Below are 18,148 nucleotides of genomic sequence, written 5' to 3'. Positions count from 1 at the left end.
AGACCCCCCGAGGGAAGGAGGGGATGGGGCCGGGCTGCTGCTGAGCCCCGCAGGTGCCTGATCCCGCAGGTGGGAGGTGACCCGCACCTCCCTCCCCTCCTGCTCCTAGGGGAGGAAAGAAAAGAATCTAGAAAAAAAAAAAAATTAGAAAAAAAAATCTAGAAAAAAATCTAAAAAAAAATTAATCAGTAAAGAATGAAAAAAAATTTATAAAAATTAAAATTATATAAGGAATAAAAAAAACTATCAGGAATAAAAAAAATATAAAGAATATATTCTATAAAGAATAAAAAAAATCTATAAAAATAATTCTGTAAGGAATAAGAAACGTATAAAAAAATCTATAAAGAATAAAAGTTCCATAAGGAATATGAAATCTATAAAGAATAATAATTCTATAAGGAATAAAGAATATATAAAATATTTAAAAAAATATAAAAATATACTATAAGAAAATAAAAATGAGGGGACCCAAGCCCTGGGTGCCGCAGGGCACTCAGCGGGCGCTGGGGAGCTGCGCAATGGCCGCATCCAGCACTGGGGCTGCTCAAGGGCAGGGGACGGAGGGCTTGGGGGGGGGCTGGGGGGCCGTGGCCGCCCTCACGGCTGAATTTCCTGACCTGCTTCGCTTCCACGGGCGGATTCCTAAAATTGGATTTTATGAGACGTCAAAGGAAAGCTCCTAATTGTGCGGGGCTTGTGCAGCGCTGCGGCGCCATGGTAACCCCGGGAGATGCCAGAACAGCTCCCCGGCTCTATCGATTTTTCCTTTCGAGCCTCCTCCCTCCGTTTTATCCAAATTCAGGGCAGCAGAATTTAACCAAATCCCCCACTGGGGTCCAGCCTGTGCTGTCCCTTGCCCCGCTATGCCCTGCGGACGGGGGCTATTTTTGTCCACCCTGCTTTGCGGGCACCATGCTGTCACCCGAACCACGCATGGCTTTTTTTTTTTTTGGGGAGGGGGGGAGGTGAAGGCACCCGGCAGGGACGGGCGCCCACGGCTCCTCCCAGGACGCCCACGAAACGGAGGAGATGCCCTGGGGCTTGGAAAGACCTAGAAGGCAGCGGTGGAAGCGGGAGAGAGCCGTGCGGGAAGGATTTTCCCCGTGGGAAGGGCACCTTCGAGGCACCGGTGACGCAGCCCTGGGAACTGGGGGTCTCTGAGAGGGTGGTGGAGGGCAGACCCGAAACCGTGGTGTCTTGCTGAGGGTCGGAGGCTGGATGTGGTGGCCAGAAATAGCCCGGCCAGCCTCCTCCGGGGCTGGCTTGGATCTGTCCCAGCATGGGCAGAGCCGCCAGACGAAGCCCAAGCACCCCCCGGCCGGGTTGGAGCGCGTGGTCCAGAGGGGTGAGAGGAGGAGAGCCTGCCCCCGGCAGGCTGGGGATGCTGCGGAGGGCAGGGGGGCTCTGCTGACTCTTGCCTTTTTCCCCCTGCAGCCTCCCCAAAAACGCAGCTGCGCCCCCACAGCCCCCCCCGCCGCCCGCCCGCCACGCGTAGCCCGCCAGCATGGGGAAGGAGAAGACGCACATCAACATCGTCGTCATTGGGCATGTGGACTCTGGGAAATCCACCACCACCGGGCACCTCATCTACAAATGCGGGGGCATTGACAAAAGGACCATTGAGAAATTCGAGAAGGAGGCTGCTGAGGTGAGGAGCCTGCCCCCCCCCTGCGCCCCCTCCCCAGCTCTGCACCAATGCCCTGAAAATATCCCAGGGGTGATGCTCCCCTTCTCCTGGGGCTGCCCTTCTCGTACCTTCTCTTTCTCCCTTTGTTCCCATCATATTTTTCTGCATCCCCAACTCCCCTGGCTCCTCCGGCCTCGGTAAAATTGGGCCATTTGGGTGCTCGCCCCCCTCCTCTCCGAGCTGAGCCCACCACCTGGGGGGGCTCCCTGCTGCAAGCTGCTCCTGAAGGGGCTTGGCGAGATTTGGCAGGTGGATTAGGGATTGCAATTCCTAATTCCAGCAGCAATTGCGAGGTGTCTGGGATAGCCACAAACCCTTGTGCTTCTGGGCACGCAATTCCCTCTAAATTCTGTGCACGAGGAGGAAAACCAAAGGAAAATCTCCTTCCAGTGCCTGCTGGAGCATGCAGCACCAGCTGGACCCCTCATTTGATCCAGTTTGTTTAAAAAAACATTCCCATTCTTCTCTAGGATGGTGTCTGGTGTGTGCCTTGATTGGTAGCCTTTAATACAGAAAAGCTTACGTGAATTAGAAGCCTTTTAGTTGAATTCTTTTGTTTAACCTCTCTAAAGGAGGCATTTATAGCAATGTAATAATTCCAGCATTTATCAGGCTGCTACACTGTAAAGCACCACCCAACACCTATAGCGTGGCAGATGCAGAGATTAAAGAGGAAAAAATAATCCTGGGGACAGAGGAAAACGTTGTGGATCGGAAACTCCGGGAAATTAATGATGGTAAATTCTAGAGAGGTGGGTGAGGCAGGGGAAGCCGGGCTGTGCTAGTGATAGGGCAGGTCTGGTCTCTCACAAGATGTCTTGTCGTCATCGTTCCAGGAGCCTTTTAATGCAGACATCCCTTCATTCCCTTCATTTATTTTTATTTTGTATGGCCAAGATCCTATATTTAAAAAAAAAAAAAAAAAAAAAAAAGGAAAGAAAAGGGGAAAAAAAAAAAAGAAAAAGGAAAAAAAAAATCTCTTCAGCCATGCCATTCCTGATCAAATGTTTTTCTGTCTCTTAACCCTTTGAATTTGCCAGTAGCAGCCGAGCTAAACCACCCATTTTCCTGCCTCATTGTCAGCCTTTTTTTTTTTTTTTTTTTTTTCCAGCCTCCCATAGAAGAGCTTCTTCCTTAGCATAAAATGATTTCTCTCCCCCATTTCCAAAGGATTGCTGGTGTGCCTCAGTATATTTCCACCCCTTCACCTCCAGCTCAGGTGTGACGTGATGAGGTTGTTGTAGACACGATTGCGGCTATTTTAATTGAACAGACACTTCCCCTGACTTGCCAGAATATGCGGGGACTGGAAGCTGCTATTAATAGCCTATTGACTGAGCTTACAGACTCCATTTTCTGATGCAGGGCTGGGGAAGGGTTTTCTTCCATTAGGTGGCATTCGCAGGAAATGGAGGCCTGCGTGCACCCAAAAAGCTATCAAAAAAAAAAACAAAACAGGGTCTGATATTTTTTCTTCCCCCTAAAATAAAAGCTTTTATTTTCCTTTTGATTTCAAGGGCAGGGTAATAGTATCTCCAAAAGCGGAGTTGTTCTTTTTTTTAAAAAAAAAAAAAAAAAAGAAAAGAAAAATCATTATTTGTGGTCTCCAAATAGAAAGCTGTCCCTCTGCTGGGGTTTGATCAAGGAAAATCAGGCAGTTTCTGGCCCTGAACAGTGAAGGTATTGTGCAAAGCTAGATAATACTGTGTTTTTTCAACAACAGCCCTGGGTAACTGAATATACCCCATGAAAGGAGGGAAGCTGTTTGCTAAATAAAGGATCTCATTTGTCTTCACATTACGTCTCTTGGTGCGTTTGCAGAATATAGACAGCTTTTTGTGGGTGTAGATGCCTCTGATTCCTGCATGGGAATCCTATTTTATAGGAGCCGGGGTGCAGGGCAGCTGGGTGCCCTCATAACCAGCTCCACCCTGGGGCATGCTCCGTGCCTCAGTTTCCCCATCCGTAAGTGAAGGAAAAAGCTGCTGATTGCTGTAAGGCTGTAGGATCTGTGCTCATTGAGCTCCTGCCTGAGCACTCCCCATTATTAATGTATTGCACAAAATTAATTAATTTTCCTTAGCGCCCCCCCAGCTTGGGCAAGAAGCGATCACGCTCGAATGACGCCCTTCATCTCCCCCAGCAAGGGAGGGAGTGGATGTGCATGCTGCAAAGGGTTAACCTCCCAGCTCCTGTTCTGCCCCCCCCCCCCTCTTGCTATACTCGATGCTCAGGAGCAGAGATGTGATTCTGGATTGTTCCACCCCTCCCCGACCCCCCCTCCTGCAGGCGTGAGAGCTCCTGGTTGGGTTTGTGGCATCGCCCTCTCACCCGCCGTTCCCCCCCGAGGAAGGGGAGGCTCTCCCTGGCTTTAGGATTTTGCCTGTAATCCTCCCCAGCGAGCTGCAAAGTCATCGCACCACTCGGCTGTTACGTAAAGGGACCGGCACCATTAATTCCCCGTGCTGCCCAGCCACGGAGAGCAAAAAGGGGGGGGGACACAAGCAGGGATCAGGGCAGAGCGCTGCCCAGCACCCCGCTGTGGGTGGGATGCATCCAGGTGGGATGCTGCGTTAGCCTTCCTGGCGAGGAACAGCACTGGAGCGTTAGCTGCCTGCCAGCAGGAAGCTTTTCCCTCCGGAGAGGTGATTTATAATGGCCCATTAGGAATTTTATGCATTGATGCTCCAGAAGAAATCCCTGCTACAGAGAGCGCGGCTCTGGGTGAAGGGGGAGCGCGCTGTAACATCTCTGTCCTTGTGCAGCGGTTACAGCACATTACATCAGCAGCAGATGACCTATTTCTCTAGCTGAATTCTGTTTGCCATCTTAGCAAACTCCCCTCTCAGCCCCAGACCTGAAGATCGATGCCCGTTAACCCTTCGGTCCCTCTGGGCTGCCCCTGAGCACGGCGTGGCCAGGGGGGAGCTCATCCTCCCCCCATGCCCGCAGGATCTTGGCTCAGAGCTGGGGATGTCCAGCTCTCCCCCATGGCACGATGTCAAAGGACACTGAACGATAGGAGAAGCCAGTTCAGAAGTGACATCTTGGTTTTAGCAAGGCGTGTGCTTTATCACAGGACAGAGATTTATTTTATTTATTTATTTATTTATTTATTTTTTATGGCTAATCTCGCCCAGCATGATTTGCTGCGCTACAGTGTTGGCTGTGATTTTGGCCATTTGGCAATGACAGTTGGTCTGACGGCAGCTCGCAGTAGCTTTCCGTGCGAATTCACACACTCTGTGGCAAAAATCAATCACATTTCCCTTCAGCTCCTAGCAACAGTCTTTGCATTTCATTTTCTTTTAACCCGTTCCCCTGCTGCACCCCTGTCACTTAGGGGCTCCCTCACTCCTTTCCTTCTGAGCAGATGTCTCACAGGTTGGGATAATAGGTTAAAATACAACAATAAGGAGCCTTCCAGCACCGCTGGGTAATTCCACACCAGGATGATTTCACAGCAGCCGTGCAGGGCCCTGATATTTCATAGAGGAGACCTTGAGGAGGCTCCAGCTCCTCCTCATCTGGTCCCACCACAAAACCACATCACAGCTCCTCCAACTTCTTCTCCATCCCCTTAAGGATCATGTTGAGAACAATATCTGCTTTCACCTGTATTTATTAGTAAACAGATCACAGCAAACGCTGAATTTAGAGGGTTTTACCCTCAATGTTTGCAACGTGACCCTCTGCCTCCATGGCTCTGGGAGCTGGGATGGGTCCTGGTGCTTGCCACACCTTGGGCTCATGTTTTGTGTCTCACTGCTCTTGCCTTTGTGTTGGCCAGATGGGGAAAGGGTCCTTCAAATACGCCTGGGTGCTGGACAAGCTGAAGGCCGAGCGCGAGCGTGGCATCACCATCGACATCTCGCTGTGGAAGTTCGAGACCACCAAGTACTACATCACCATCATCGACGCGCCCGGCCACAGGGACTTCATCAAGAACATGATCACCGGGACCTCCCAGGTGAGGAACGGTGGCCACAAACTACTGGAGAGGGGGAGGCTGAGGCTCTCCAATGAGCCTGGGGTCACGTAGGTGCTGCTGGAGCCCTTTTGGAGGAGGTATTTGGGTGAGCAGTCAGCCAGTGGTGTTGAGCAGGGTCTATGCAAGAGGCCAGGTGGCACTTGGGGACCTTGCTGTGATCCTGCACCTCCTGGATGTCTGGGGGAAAGGGCCTCCTCAGCACAGAGGGGTGGTTAATCCACACCATTTACCCTACTTGGATAAATTGGATGAATACGGCCTCCCTGAGCTACAGGCTGTTATGAGAGGGTGTCTCCCATGTTATTTTAGCCTCACACAACTCAGATGTACAAGACACTTCATGCAGTCCCTTAGCTTCTATTGGCCCAACGAGACTCTGTGGGTCTTTTTTCTTTCCCTCAAAACATCTCTGTTCCATAAATCATGCTGCCATACTCCATAGTTGACCCTCCCAGGGCAGGGCAGAGTCCCCTCACTGCACTGCAGGGCATTCCTGCCTCCCAGTGCCGCTTGTGGCCCTCCCCCAGGGACACTACTGGAAAATCTTTGGTGAGTTTTTAGGCTCTACACTCCAGGGTGGACAAGATGAGGTCCTGGTTGGACTCACACAGCCTAAAGGACCCACCCTGATTTCCAACACAGCTTGCGAAACCACGTGTGGTTGGCAAGCATAAAATAACGCAGGTCAGGTTTGAGGTAGATCAGTGGGGTTTTGGGTAGCAGCTGGCAGGGAGCCCGCCCTAGCCGTGCTTTCATCCCACATCCATCTGGGGCATACTCAAAGCTCCCCAGAGCAGCTCTCTGGGGACAGGAGCAGATCACGAGCTCTCTCCTCCCAGGCCGACTGCGCCGTGCTGATCGTTGCTGCTGGCGTCGGCGAGTTTGAAGCCGGCATCTCCAAGAACGGGCAGACCCGCGAGCACGCCCTGCTGGCTTACACCCTGGGGGTGAAGCAGCTCATCGTCGGCATCAACAAGATGGATTCCACGGAGCCCCCCTACAGCGAGAAGCGCTACGACGAGATCGTCAAGGAGGTCAGCGCCTACATCAAGAAGATCGGCTACAACCCGGCCACGGTTCCCTTCGTGCCCATCTCGGGCTGGCACGGGGACAACATGCTGGAGCCCTCCCCTAATGTAAGTGTGCGTGGTGTGTCGGATTTTTTTCCCCCCACCCTCGGCCAGGCTGAAGATGACTTTGGTGCTGTGGAAGCCACAGGCACGTTTTGTGTCCCCGTTGTGCGTAATGGCCCGTGGTGCCAACGTGGACGTGTTTGTCACGTAGCTGTGGTGGTGCTGAGCTGGGATGAATGGGCGCGCTGTGCGTGGCCACGCTTGTTGCTGTGCCGTGCCCAGATGTCCTAGTGGCTGCCCACGAGCATCTCCAGGAGGTGATCTGCACGGCCGTGCTCCTGGGATGTCAGCTGAGGGGTGCGCATCGTCAGCCCCCTGGTGACGTTAGAGCCGTCCGCAGCGCTTGTCAGGCTCAGCAGGAACACCAGGTGTGTTTTTAGGGCATTGTTTTCCCAGGCAAACAGCACGATCTGGTCGCCAGCTTGGAACAGCTCCTGCTGCACAGCTGGGCTCCTACACGCCGAATATTGGGTGCCTTTTCCCACCAGTGTTATATGGCACTGTGGCAGCTGTGCCCCATGTTCCAGAGCTGGGACCCCACTCCCTAAGATAAATTTTGCTTGGGGAAGTATCAAATTTACCATGTGAAGACCATGGTTTCCTTGAGCATCCATTTGGGGTTGCTCCTTGGCTGGTGGAATCTTAAATGGCCTCCTCCTGCATGCATCAGTGATGGGGATGGTGGGGACACGACAGCAAGGTGCTTTGGGATGGGGGTTCCTTGGCAGGCAAGCTGCCAATAGAAGTTGTTACTCGGGCATTTTTTTTGGAGAAAAAAATACCCCAGCTGTATTTTTCTAAAGAAATTAGGGGCTGGGCAGTTCTGGCCCGAGGATAGTCCCTGCTCTCCCACTGGTTTCTGGTGACCTTGAGCAAGTCACTCAGAGCAGAAACCCCCAGCAATCCCCTGGGGAACCAAAGGGAAATTTGATGCTTAAGGGGGCATTAGGACTTGTGGACTAGGGGTCAGAGCTCCATGGAGAGGGAAGCAGCATGTCTGGGTGCGAGGGAGGTCGGGCATTGTGGTCCTGAGCTAGAGGAGAGCTGCAACGCAAGCTCACGACCCGAAATGTTGCTCATGGGCTTGCGCAGGAAAGGCAGCTCACGGGAACTTGGGGCTGGCTAGGAACGAGCATTTTTGGGGGTGTTGGGGAGATTCCTGTCCCCTGAGGAACAGGGTTTGGATAAGGTCAGCCACGGCCGTGCCAAACGTGGCCGCATAGTTGCTGGGTGCCTCCAAATCGGGCTCCAAATGTCAGCAGCTGCTGGGCCGGGAAGATGATCCTGAGCAATTCTCCTATTAATAGGCTGCAGAGGGCGGGCATGGAGCAGGATGGGTCCTGCTGGCCCTGCTCCTCCAGACGGGTCTCAGGGCGTGATCTCAATGTGACGTGCTGCCCAGGAGGGCAGGGGCTGGGATAAGCAGCAGAGGAGGAGGCTGGGGGCATCGGGAGGGAAGGAAGGCTGGAGAGGGCGCAGGGGCTGCGTGCTCGGCAGAGCTTTGCTGGAAGGATGCGGGGACATCCCACACCGTGGTCCCCAGGGGTCCCCTTCCCCCTTCTGTGGGGACAGAGCTGGGGACAGAGCCCCCTCCCCACCGCTTCTAGGGGAGTGTGGGTGGGAATCCGGCGTGGATCTCTCCCTTCCCATTTCTCGCTCGAAAAATCTCTGATTTTTCTCACTCACGTACTTCTGGCTGGGTTTCACTGAAGCACAAGGCAGTCGAGTGATGTGTCTGCCCACCAGGGGACTCAGCGGGGAGCCAGGATGAGAGCTGCATGGCTGCAGCAGCCCCAGCCCACCAGGGTGCAGGGATTTGGGGCCGGAGCCAGCCCCGCATGGGGGGCTGCATCCCGTGGCCCCGAAGCGCAGCGCTCCAAGGCCAAACGACAGCTGGGCTGCGCTCGCATCCAAGTTTGACATTTACAAGCTTTTTTGGCAAGCGGGTTTTTTTGCATCCAGCCAGCTTTCTGCTGCTGCAGCTGACAGATCTGGGCCACTCGGGGTGGGTTTGGGAGGCTCTCTGGGGGATGCTGCAGCTGAGGGCACCCCGCCTGCGGTGCCAGGAGCGTGGTGGCCCCGTGGCTGCAGTGGTGAGGTTGGGACGTGGGGTGCACAGGGGTGCTCAGGAGGTGCCAGGGGGGGTAAAATCAGAGAAACGTGACTGCTTTGTGAAACGAATTTGGGGCACAGTAGGAATAAGAGCTCAGCTCTGAATTAAGGCTGCTTGAGCTTGCAGCACCCAGGGCTGGCGGCACAGGGTTAACATTTACCCTTTCTGGCTGGGTTAGGGTGGACTCCCCAGCCAGGGAGTGGTGGAGTAGGAAGGGCTCTTAGGAAGTATGGGGGATACATGAGCGAGGTTTTAATTGGGCAGCCCTAGGAGGCAGCACGATCCTATTTTGGTAGATGCTCCTCATCCTCAGGCTGCACGGAGGTTTTGAGGATGGGTTTTCCCCTGGGGCATGTCCAAGTGCTGCTTTAGCCGGCTCAGGACATCAGATATTCCAGGGATGTCAGATGCTCTCGGGATGTCAGATGTTCTCGGGAAGTCAGATATTCTCAGAATAATGCATGGAAAGGAGAAGGGGGACAGCTCCCACAGCCATGTGCCACGGGGCAGAGTCTGCTGGTCCTCCCTGTCCCCAGGGCAGGCAGGGGATGGGGCGCAGGGTGCACAGGGGTGGCTGTGCCCCCACCCTGGGTAGGGCTGTGGGCAGGTGGCCGCAGGGACAGCTGCTCTCATGGGCATCTGCTGGCATTTTGGGCCACGAGGCAGGGAAGCTCTGAGTCAGCGCAGGATGGATCCATCATTTCCCGTCACTCCATCTATGCACTGGTGCAGGCTGCAGGGTGGGAGAGCAAATTTGGGTGGCTGGGGCCTCCGGGGGTGGGTGTAAAACAGGGGGTGCTTCGGGGAACCCATTGCACCCCCCAGTCCCATGCCACTTGTGATGGTGCCTAAGGGAAAAGCCCCATCCATAACGCAGGCAGCATTTTAAATCCACGTGGAGAAATATTGTGTAAGCCCCTCTCGGTGCAGGAAGGGGAAATGGCCTTGCAGGACTCTGGTCCCTGATGTCTCAGGGTGGTTTCAGACCCAGCACCGAATTCTTCCTTGCTGCAAGCCCAGGCACGGCTGCACCTTTCAGGTGTGCAGCATCACTCCAGGAAAGTACCACGGTTCCCTGCATCAAACCATGCCCTCTGCTGAGCACATTTCATTACATCTCTGTTCTTTTTTTTTTTTTTTTTCCCCTCTTTTATTTTTTTTCCAGCCAGTTTCAGCTTCAAGGATCCAATGTAGGGCAGAACTATTTATAAAAAACAATCCTGCCCCTCAGCAGCCTTGAAATTCAGTTCCCAGCCTGAAGGCCAGGCGCTTTGTGCTGGGGGCAGGATGGTGTGGGGAGGCAGCACCCATGGGTTGGGAGTGGGGGCTGCAGGTTTGCTGGATTTAACCCTTTCCACCCTTTTTCTTGTGCTCAAGGACGTCTTGCTTGTTTCTCGGAGAGAGGGGAGAAGGTGGGTGGAGGTGGAGCAAGGTGTGCAGATGAACCTAGAGGGATGGGAAGATTGGAAAGAGCACCCCAGCCCCGAATAAAGCCAGGACACATCTGGGCCATGTCCTGGTGGGACACCTCAGTGGGATCATCCTGGGAAGCTGAGGATGGCACACTCAGTGAATGATTTTTCTTCTCTGTTTCCAGATGCCTTGGTTCAAAGGCTGGAAGGTGGAGCGCAAGGAAGGCAACGCGAGCGGGGTGTCCCTCTTGGAGGCCTTGGACACCATCCTGCCCCCGACCCGCCCCACAGACAAGCCCCTGCGCCTGCCCCTGCAGGACGTCTACAAGATCGGAGGTGAGCAGCAGCCCCACCAGCATCCCTCTTTAACCCTAGCCTTTCTTCCACAGGAATTTGGGAATGACGTTTCCAGGTATTGGGAAACTGGAGGGACTGGGCTCCTTGAACTTCAGATACGGGGGAGAAGGGTGGTGGCTGTGGGGCAAAAACCCCATTTGGGTTGGAGGTGCCCAAAGGTACCCGGGCAGCGGAGAGGGGCAGCAGCTTTGTGAGCTCACCCTGGAGAACACCCGGTGCCAAAACGGCTGCAAATTTGGGTGTCCCAGAGGTCACGGCTGGTGAGGCGAGGTGGAGACCTGCCAGGAATGAGGCCCAGCAGCAAAAAAGCCCTGGGGCCCGGCTGAGGGACGAGGCCAGCGGGGAGGGCCACCGGTGAGGCCGCTGCGCGTGCCTCCCAAATGCCGGTGTCCGTCACCGGCACCTCCGCCTGCCCAGCTGCATCGCGACACCAGCCATGTAGGGAGACACTTCTCCGAGCTATAAATGTCCCCCGGGCTCACTGACCTGCTGGCACCACTGGGCAGTCCCCGTGATGGCTGCTGGGCTAGGCGAACATGGCCATTTCCAGCTCTTTTCCACAATTTTCCAAGGGCGGGTGTGCTGCAGGAACCAGGCGGGTTGAGAGTTGTCCCCGTGGTCTTAAATTTTAAAGTGGGTATTTCAAAGGTGAGGGGTGGTGGCCAGCTCTGTGTCCTCCCCTAGCTCAGCTGGAGAAAGGCAGGTAGGGTTTTGCCATGCGGTTAGAGAGGTCCTTAGGGAGCAGAGACACTGTGGGACTGGGGGAGGTGGAGGCAATAGGGCTGGTGTGGGAGACTGGATGGGTCCCAAAAGCCTCCCCTTCTTCACTTGACTCCAAAGGTGAGTTTTCCCAAATTCTGATGATGCAAGGTGCCAAAGGTCCCATTTATTTAATTAGCCACCCTCGTTCCTCACAGCTGGGACCGTGTGGCCAGCAGGGCTGTGCTGTGGCACACATGCTAGGATGTGCCTGGTCCTCTGCACAGGAGGGCTGTGGCTGCTGCAAATGAAAAGTTTTCAGTGTGCATGGGTTGCTCAGAGCCTTCTAGCAATGTGCTACCCCTTTTTTACAAAACATTGGGTAGAAAGGGCTGGTTCTTGGTAGTTCTGAAGACCCTGATGCTGATCTTGCAACTAATAACTGATTTTCGGTTTGGCAAGAGACAAACATAGTCTTTGGTGAAAATCACTGGAGATACCTTGCTTTTATGGCAGCCAGGCTCTGGCCATGCTGCTTGGGGATGCACCAAGCAGGTTACATTTTGTTCTACTCTGTCCTTGCTCCACAGGGATCGGCACTGTCCCCGTGGGCCGAGTGGAGACCGGCATCCTGCGGCCCGGCATGGTGGTCACCTTCGCTCCCGTGAACATCACCACCGAGGTGAAGTCGGTGGAGATGCACCACGAGGCGCTGAGCGAGGCCCTGCCCGGGGACAACGTTGGCTTCAACGTGAAGAATGTCTCCGTCAAGGACATCCGCCGCGGGAACGTCTGCGGGGACAGCAAGTCGGACCCGCCGCAGGAGGCGGCACAGTTCACGTCTCAGGTCTGCCGCATAGGGTGGAATTCTATTCTATTCTATTCTATTCTATTCTACTCTATTCTATTCTATTCTACTGTACTCTACTCTACTCTACTCTACTCTACTCTACTCTACTCTACTCTACTCTACTCTATCCCATCCCTCTCCTCTCCTCTCCTCTCCTCTCCTCTCCTCTCCTCTCCTCTCCTCTCCTCTCCTCTCCTCTCCTCTCCTCTCCTCTCCTCTCCTCTCCTCTCCTCTCCTCTCCTCTCCTCTCCTCTCCTCTCCTCTCCTCTCCTCTCCTCTCCTCTCCTCTCCTCTCCTCTCCTCTCCTCTCCTCTCCTCTCCTCTCCTCTCCTCTCCTCTCCTCTCCTCTCCTCTTCCCTTCCCTTCCCTTCCCTTCCCTTCCCTTCCCTTCCCTTCCCTTCCCTTCCCTTCCCTTCCCTTCCCTTCCCTTCCCTTCCCTTCCCTTCCCTTCCCTTCCCTTCCCTTCCCTTCCCTTCCCTTCCCTTCCCTATTCCATTCCCATGGGAGGATCCTGACCACCTCTCATAGCTGAGCTGGAGGAGATAATATGCTGGAGAGCAGTGTAACTTCCAGGGAAAGTTGAACATTTTAGATGTGCGTGGCAGCTTGCCCAGGGTTTAAGACTTGGGTTTGCAGTCTGCATGCCACTGCATGTGAAAAGGGCTGCTCTCTTTCCAAAATTCACCTGGCTCTGTGGTAGAGCAGGACTTGGTAACCTCCAGCATCCGGGTACCTGCCCCCACATCCTTCTGCCCACTGAATAAATAAATGAGAGCTTAAATGGCATTTTAAACAAAGAGAGGGTTCTGCCATTAAACCAGTTCGCTTTCCTCTGTGTGTGGCATGAGAGGGCATCGATTTCCCCACCCTGTTGGTCCCTGGCAGTGCAAGACCCTGTAAAAAAGTCCCCTTGGGCGGTGACCCTGACGCTGCTGTGTCCCCCAGGTGATCATCCTGAACCACCCCGGGCAGATCAGCGCCGGCTACTCGCCCGTCATCGACTGCCACACCGCACACATCGCCTGCAAGTTCGCCGAGCTGAAGGAGAAGATCGACCGGCGCTCCGGCAAAAAGCTGGAGGACAACCCCAAGTCCCTGAAATCGGGCGATGCGGCCATCGTGGAGATGATTCCTGGCAAGCCGATGTGTGTGGAGAGCTTCTCCCAGTACCCACCCCTCGGTAAGGGAACGGCTCCTTCGTGGTCTCCCGCGGAGGAGCGTGGAGGCTGCGTGGGTGCTGACCTCGCTCTAGCCATGCTGAGCCTCTCCCAGTATCCCCACTGGTCAGACTGGGGAGGAAGGGGGAGCTGAGTGCATTTCATTGCTCCTCCACATGCAAAATCTGATGCATGAATGGGGTTAGGACAGCTGGGCTGGGACAGGCTCTCTGCTGAGATGTTTTCAAAGGCAAGGCTGGGTTTTCCCTCTGGGAATATTGGAGCTTTTCCTCCCAAATTACTGAACCCCAAAAGTGCAGGAACATTTCTCAGCTTCCTTGTCTCTGCCCTAAGAAAACTGGTCGGGAGAAGAAACAGGGAGAGGACACCTTTTAGTGCTTGCTTGGGTGACGGTGCACATCTGGCTTAGCAACGCAGAGGGCAGCTGGGATTTAAATCTAATAAATAGCCATTTAGTTATTTATTCAATAAATAGCCATTTAAACAGAGAGGGGCACCAGGACGGTGCTCCTTGGTGGTCAGCACAGGCGCTGGAGGCTCAGGGCTGGTTCCTTCTCCCAGGACATCGGTAACGAGGGCTACATGGGGTGGGCTCAGCTCCGAGGGGTGCACATCCCACCTGGGGGAGGGGGGTGGCGCGGCCGCGTGTCGCTCATGTCCCCCCCTTTGCCCCCAGGCCGCTTCGCTGTCCGTGACATGCGGCAGACCGTGGCCGTGGGCGTCATCAAGAACGTGGAGAAGAAGAGCGGTGGGGCCGGCAAAGTCACCAAGTCGGCCCAGAAGGCCCAGAAGGCTGGCAAATGAATCGTGGGCTCCCAGTGCATAGCGCAGAAACCATCCCTGACACCAGGACGCTGCCACCGTCTCCCCCGGGCGCATGTGTGCACATCAGCTTGTAAGAGTTTATATGTCAACGACTGGATGCTCACCATTAAGGTCCAGTGGAAATTCTTTAAAAGGAAAAGCATGTTCCAGCGTTTGTGAGGCTTCATGTTAATTTTACCAATAAAACTGGTACAACATCCACAGTGGAAAACAAACAAGCAAACAAACAAACAAACAAAAAACAAACCAACCGACCCCAAAGGTGTGGAGCTCTGTGTGTGTGTGTGTGTCATTGAGAGGGGCTCGTGGGGTCCTGATTAGGGCAGGTGATGGGCACAGGCAGGGCTGGGATGGGTGGCTGGAGGATGGAGGACCCATGGGTACCCCGGTCAGGGTGGCACCCGGTGCCCAGACATTCCCCAGCTCTCACCCTTTGACCAGTGCAGGTGTACGGGCTGATCTCCCCTGCATAAAGCAGGGGCTGGTTTTGTAGCAGGGGTTTTACATTCTCCTTAACCCACTCAATCCTCTAATATCAATGATCAGGGTCTTTATTATCATTTTTTCCATGCAGATTAAGCTTGAGTAAACCCCCTAAAGTTATGTCATTTAAAGAGAGAAAATAGCATACCCCTATGTCCTCGAAGGGCTGTCAATTCTACGTTAAACAATAAAATAACCCCCAATTTTGGGAAAAGTGGCCAAAGCTGCCTCCCCTCTACACATTTCCTTCCCTCACCCATAGCGGATCCCCCACTGTAACAAAAACCTTCCTGCCCAAAGGATGCTGTGATCCAGAGCCCAAAGATGCCCGAGGGCTGCCAAGAGCCCCAGACCTGAGGGGGCCCACCCAGGACCACATCTTGACCCCATGCAAACCCGAATGTGGGTGAGGATGCCCTGATCCATCCCCACCCAGCACAGGCTGCTCGAACGCAAAGGCTGCGGGTGCAGATGCTGAGGGGTGACCGAAGTGGCTCGGAGGGGAAAGGGTGGGATGCTGAGCATGCCACCATGCTCTGGGGACATTCCCAAGGGATAATTCCTCCTCAAAGTTGGGGTTAGCAGCTACCAAGGCACCCTGGGCTCATGGAGCACTTTTCAGAAGCAACAGCACTGGGAGCTGCAGGGCAGAGGATGCCACGTGCGGGCTCTGTGAAGGGCAGCACCGTGCCAGGTCCCTCCCAGGAGAGCTCCAGAGGCATAAGTATCATTACTGCTTGTGTTACAGGAGCTCTTAATGGTCCTAATTAACAACTGATGCTCTGCAGCACTGAGTGCCCCAGGCAGAGCCCCATGCCACAGCTCACCGAGCTGCCTCCCCCAAAACTGCACTCACAGACCACCGGGGTTCCCCCTCACACCCCCAGCACCCACCAGCTTCATCCACAGGGATTTCCAAGCCGGGCAGGAGAACATCTCCATGTGCATGTTTTCTTCTCCATCCCTCAAGTAACAGGGACAGGAGCTCCTCTGGGGATGTCCCTGTGCGGGTACCTGCAGCTCGCCAGCCCCCAGCAGGAGCCAGTCCCTGGTGCCACAGGAATGGGGACAACTTTGGGATCAGATGGAATAGAAGAGCAGGCACAAGGCTGCACCTGGCCCTCTATCGCTATTTTAAAAGCAAAAACAAGCTCCACAAAACCCCAGCTACGTTTCCATAGAGATACGCCAGGGGAACCGTGAAGGATGCTTTGGGAGTGATGCGCAAGCGGTGTGGTAATTAATGGGGTAGCTGCAGAAAAGGAAAAACCGAAAACCCTGAGGATTTAACTCAGAATCACTTGTGGCTCACAGCAGGTTCAGGTTTTCAGACCAATTTCTGTGTGGTTGGTACCCCAAGCAATCTGCAGGGTTTGGAAGAAGAGAGGTGGCCTGAAGTGAGATGCCTGCAGTGGCAGCATCCCCTGCTCTGGGACGTTTGGGTTGGGCTCTGTAGAAAGCCAGGATAAACAGAAATGCTCCGATTTAGGCCCATTTCAAAGCACGAGGTTCAAATATATCAGGTATCCTCCATTTCTGGGAATCTCAAAATAAAATGAAGCCACGACCTGCCTCCACCCAGGCCTGGGGTTTGAAGACTCATCACCTGTTTGTGGTGACCCAGTCAGTCACCAACGTGCAGACCTCTGCCCGATCCCACAGACGAGGGAGATGATGCCCCGTTTGGGGCTGGGGGCTGACCCGTTTGGGGCTTCTACCCACACTGAGAGCGACCCAACATCGCTCTGAACTGGGCCACAGATGGCTTTCGGCAAAACCTTGCAGCAAAGTGAAGCCGATTCGAGAGCCATCAACAAAAGCAGGCGGGTGTTGCATTGCCTGCGGCAGGTGACATGTAGGGCTGTGCTGCCGAGAGGCATCTTAAAACACTTCTCCTCCTGTTCCTGCCATGCTCAGGGAGGCTGGGACCTCACCAAAAACTCAGGGATACTTTTTTTTCTAGCAATTTTATTATTTTATTTTACTTTATTGTATTGTATTGTATTGTATTGTATTGTATTTATTTTATATTTTATTAATTTAATTTAATTTAATTTAATTTATTTATGTTATCTTATTTCAATGTTATCTTATTTTATATTTTATTTATTATTTTATAGTTTATTTTGTTATTTTATTTTATTTTTATTTTTATTTTTATTTTATTTTATATTTTATTTTATGATGTTATCTTATTTTATATTTTATGTCTTATTTTTTATTATATTTTATTTATTCCCTTTTATTTTATTTATTTCCTTTTATTTTTTTTTCCTTTTATTTTATTATTTATTTCCAGGCGTCCTCCCTTTTCCCCCGGCAGCAGCCTCCGCGCTGCCCTCTGGTGGAAGCAGCCCCGCAGTCCTCCCGCAGCCGCTGCAGGGGCTGGGGGCGCACCCAAGGGTGCCACCTCTGCAAAACCCGGAGCAGGACACGGCCTGAGGAGCTGCAAAATGCTTGATAATTTTTTTTTGGGGGGGGACTGGAATTTATAAATGTGATTATGTTACCTGAAATGGGTAAAAAAGGGGGAAAATGCCACCCCTGTGCCACCCTATGTGTGCACCCGTGCACAGCAGAGCTTTGATGCCCCGGTGGGTTTGCAGATGGGGAAGGGGTGACCCCAAGAACCGTGGCTGCTTGGCCCCATCCTTTTGGCACCCACTGGAGAAGGGGAATGAGTGACGGGCCTGGTGGCTGCCTGTGCACTGTTAATAATTTAAGGCAGGTTTTGTTAATCCACCGGAGCCGATTGGGCGGCTCAGCAGGCGTTTTGGGCTGAAAAATTCATGAGGCTGGTGCGAGGCTGCAAGTGGAACCCACGCTGCAGGTGCTGAGAGGGGTGAATTGGAGCCGCCTGCTGCCGGCACGGGCAGCGCCGCTCAAGGAGGCTCCAGCACACCCATGTAGAGGGTTACGTGGCAGCTTGATCCCATTCCTGCTCCCTCGGAGGCCGAGGTATGTATGTACGCTTGCAGCATCCCCAGGGGACACCACCCAAACTGGCCCTGATGTTGCTCGCCAGTGGCAGAGGTGCTGAGCCACCTCCGGCAGCTGCTCTGCTCCCAGGCTCATCTCTCCACGATGCAGGAAATCCCCCCATTCCTGCTCGTGTCTCCTTTCTCTGTCCTTTTTCCACCATGCCCCACTCACAAAGCACATCAGCCCCCCCTTGGCCGTGTCCCGTCCCAGGGAGTTACAACTCCAGGGGAAAGGAGGCAAGGGCCAGCCCTCCCAGCGTATTTTAACAAGCCTCGGAGGGCACCAGCAGGGACTTTCTGCTCGTTTCCTTTAACCAACTCCCCCTGTATCCTCCCACTGTATTTAAGAGCTGCATTTTCAGCATGAGCCTGGGATGCTTTGGCAGCTGGGGTAGCACAGAGCAGCAGCTCTCTGCCAGGGCGTTGCACCATGCCC

General features: G+C 53.7%; 1 protein-coding gene across 1 annotated transcript; it reads left to right on the top strand.

The window, feature by feature from the left end:
• Positions 1-1,470: 1,470 nt before the first annotated feature.
• On the top strand, positions 1,471-14,463 carry EEF1A2 (eukaryotic translation elongation factor 1 alpha 2). The gene is made up of 7 exons (XM_032198270.1): positions 1,471-1,651; positions 5,481-5,660; positions 6,521-6,817; positions 10,525-10,675; positions 11,986-12,242; positions 13,191-13,425; positions 14,100-14,463. The coding sequence occupies exons 1-7, from the start codon at positions 1,508-1,510 to the stop codon at positions 14,225-14,227; spliced, it is 1,392 nt and encodes a 463-aa protein (XP_032054161.1). The 5' UTR covers positions 1,471-1,507; the 3' UTR covers positions 14,228-14,463.
• The last annotated feature ends 3,685 nt before the right edge of the window (positions 14,464-18,148 follow it).

This window comes from Aythya fuligula, chromosome 16 (assembly GCF_009819795.1).
Source record: "Aythya fuligula isolate bAytFul2 chromosome 16, bAytFul2.pri, whole genome shotgun sequence".
NCBI lineage: Eukaryota > Metazoa > Chordata > Aves > Anseriformes > Anatidae > Aythya > Aythya fuligula.
The sequence above is the reverse complement of the archived record's forward strand: the minus strand, read 5'-3'. Positions and strand labels throughout refer to the sequence as shown.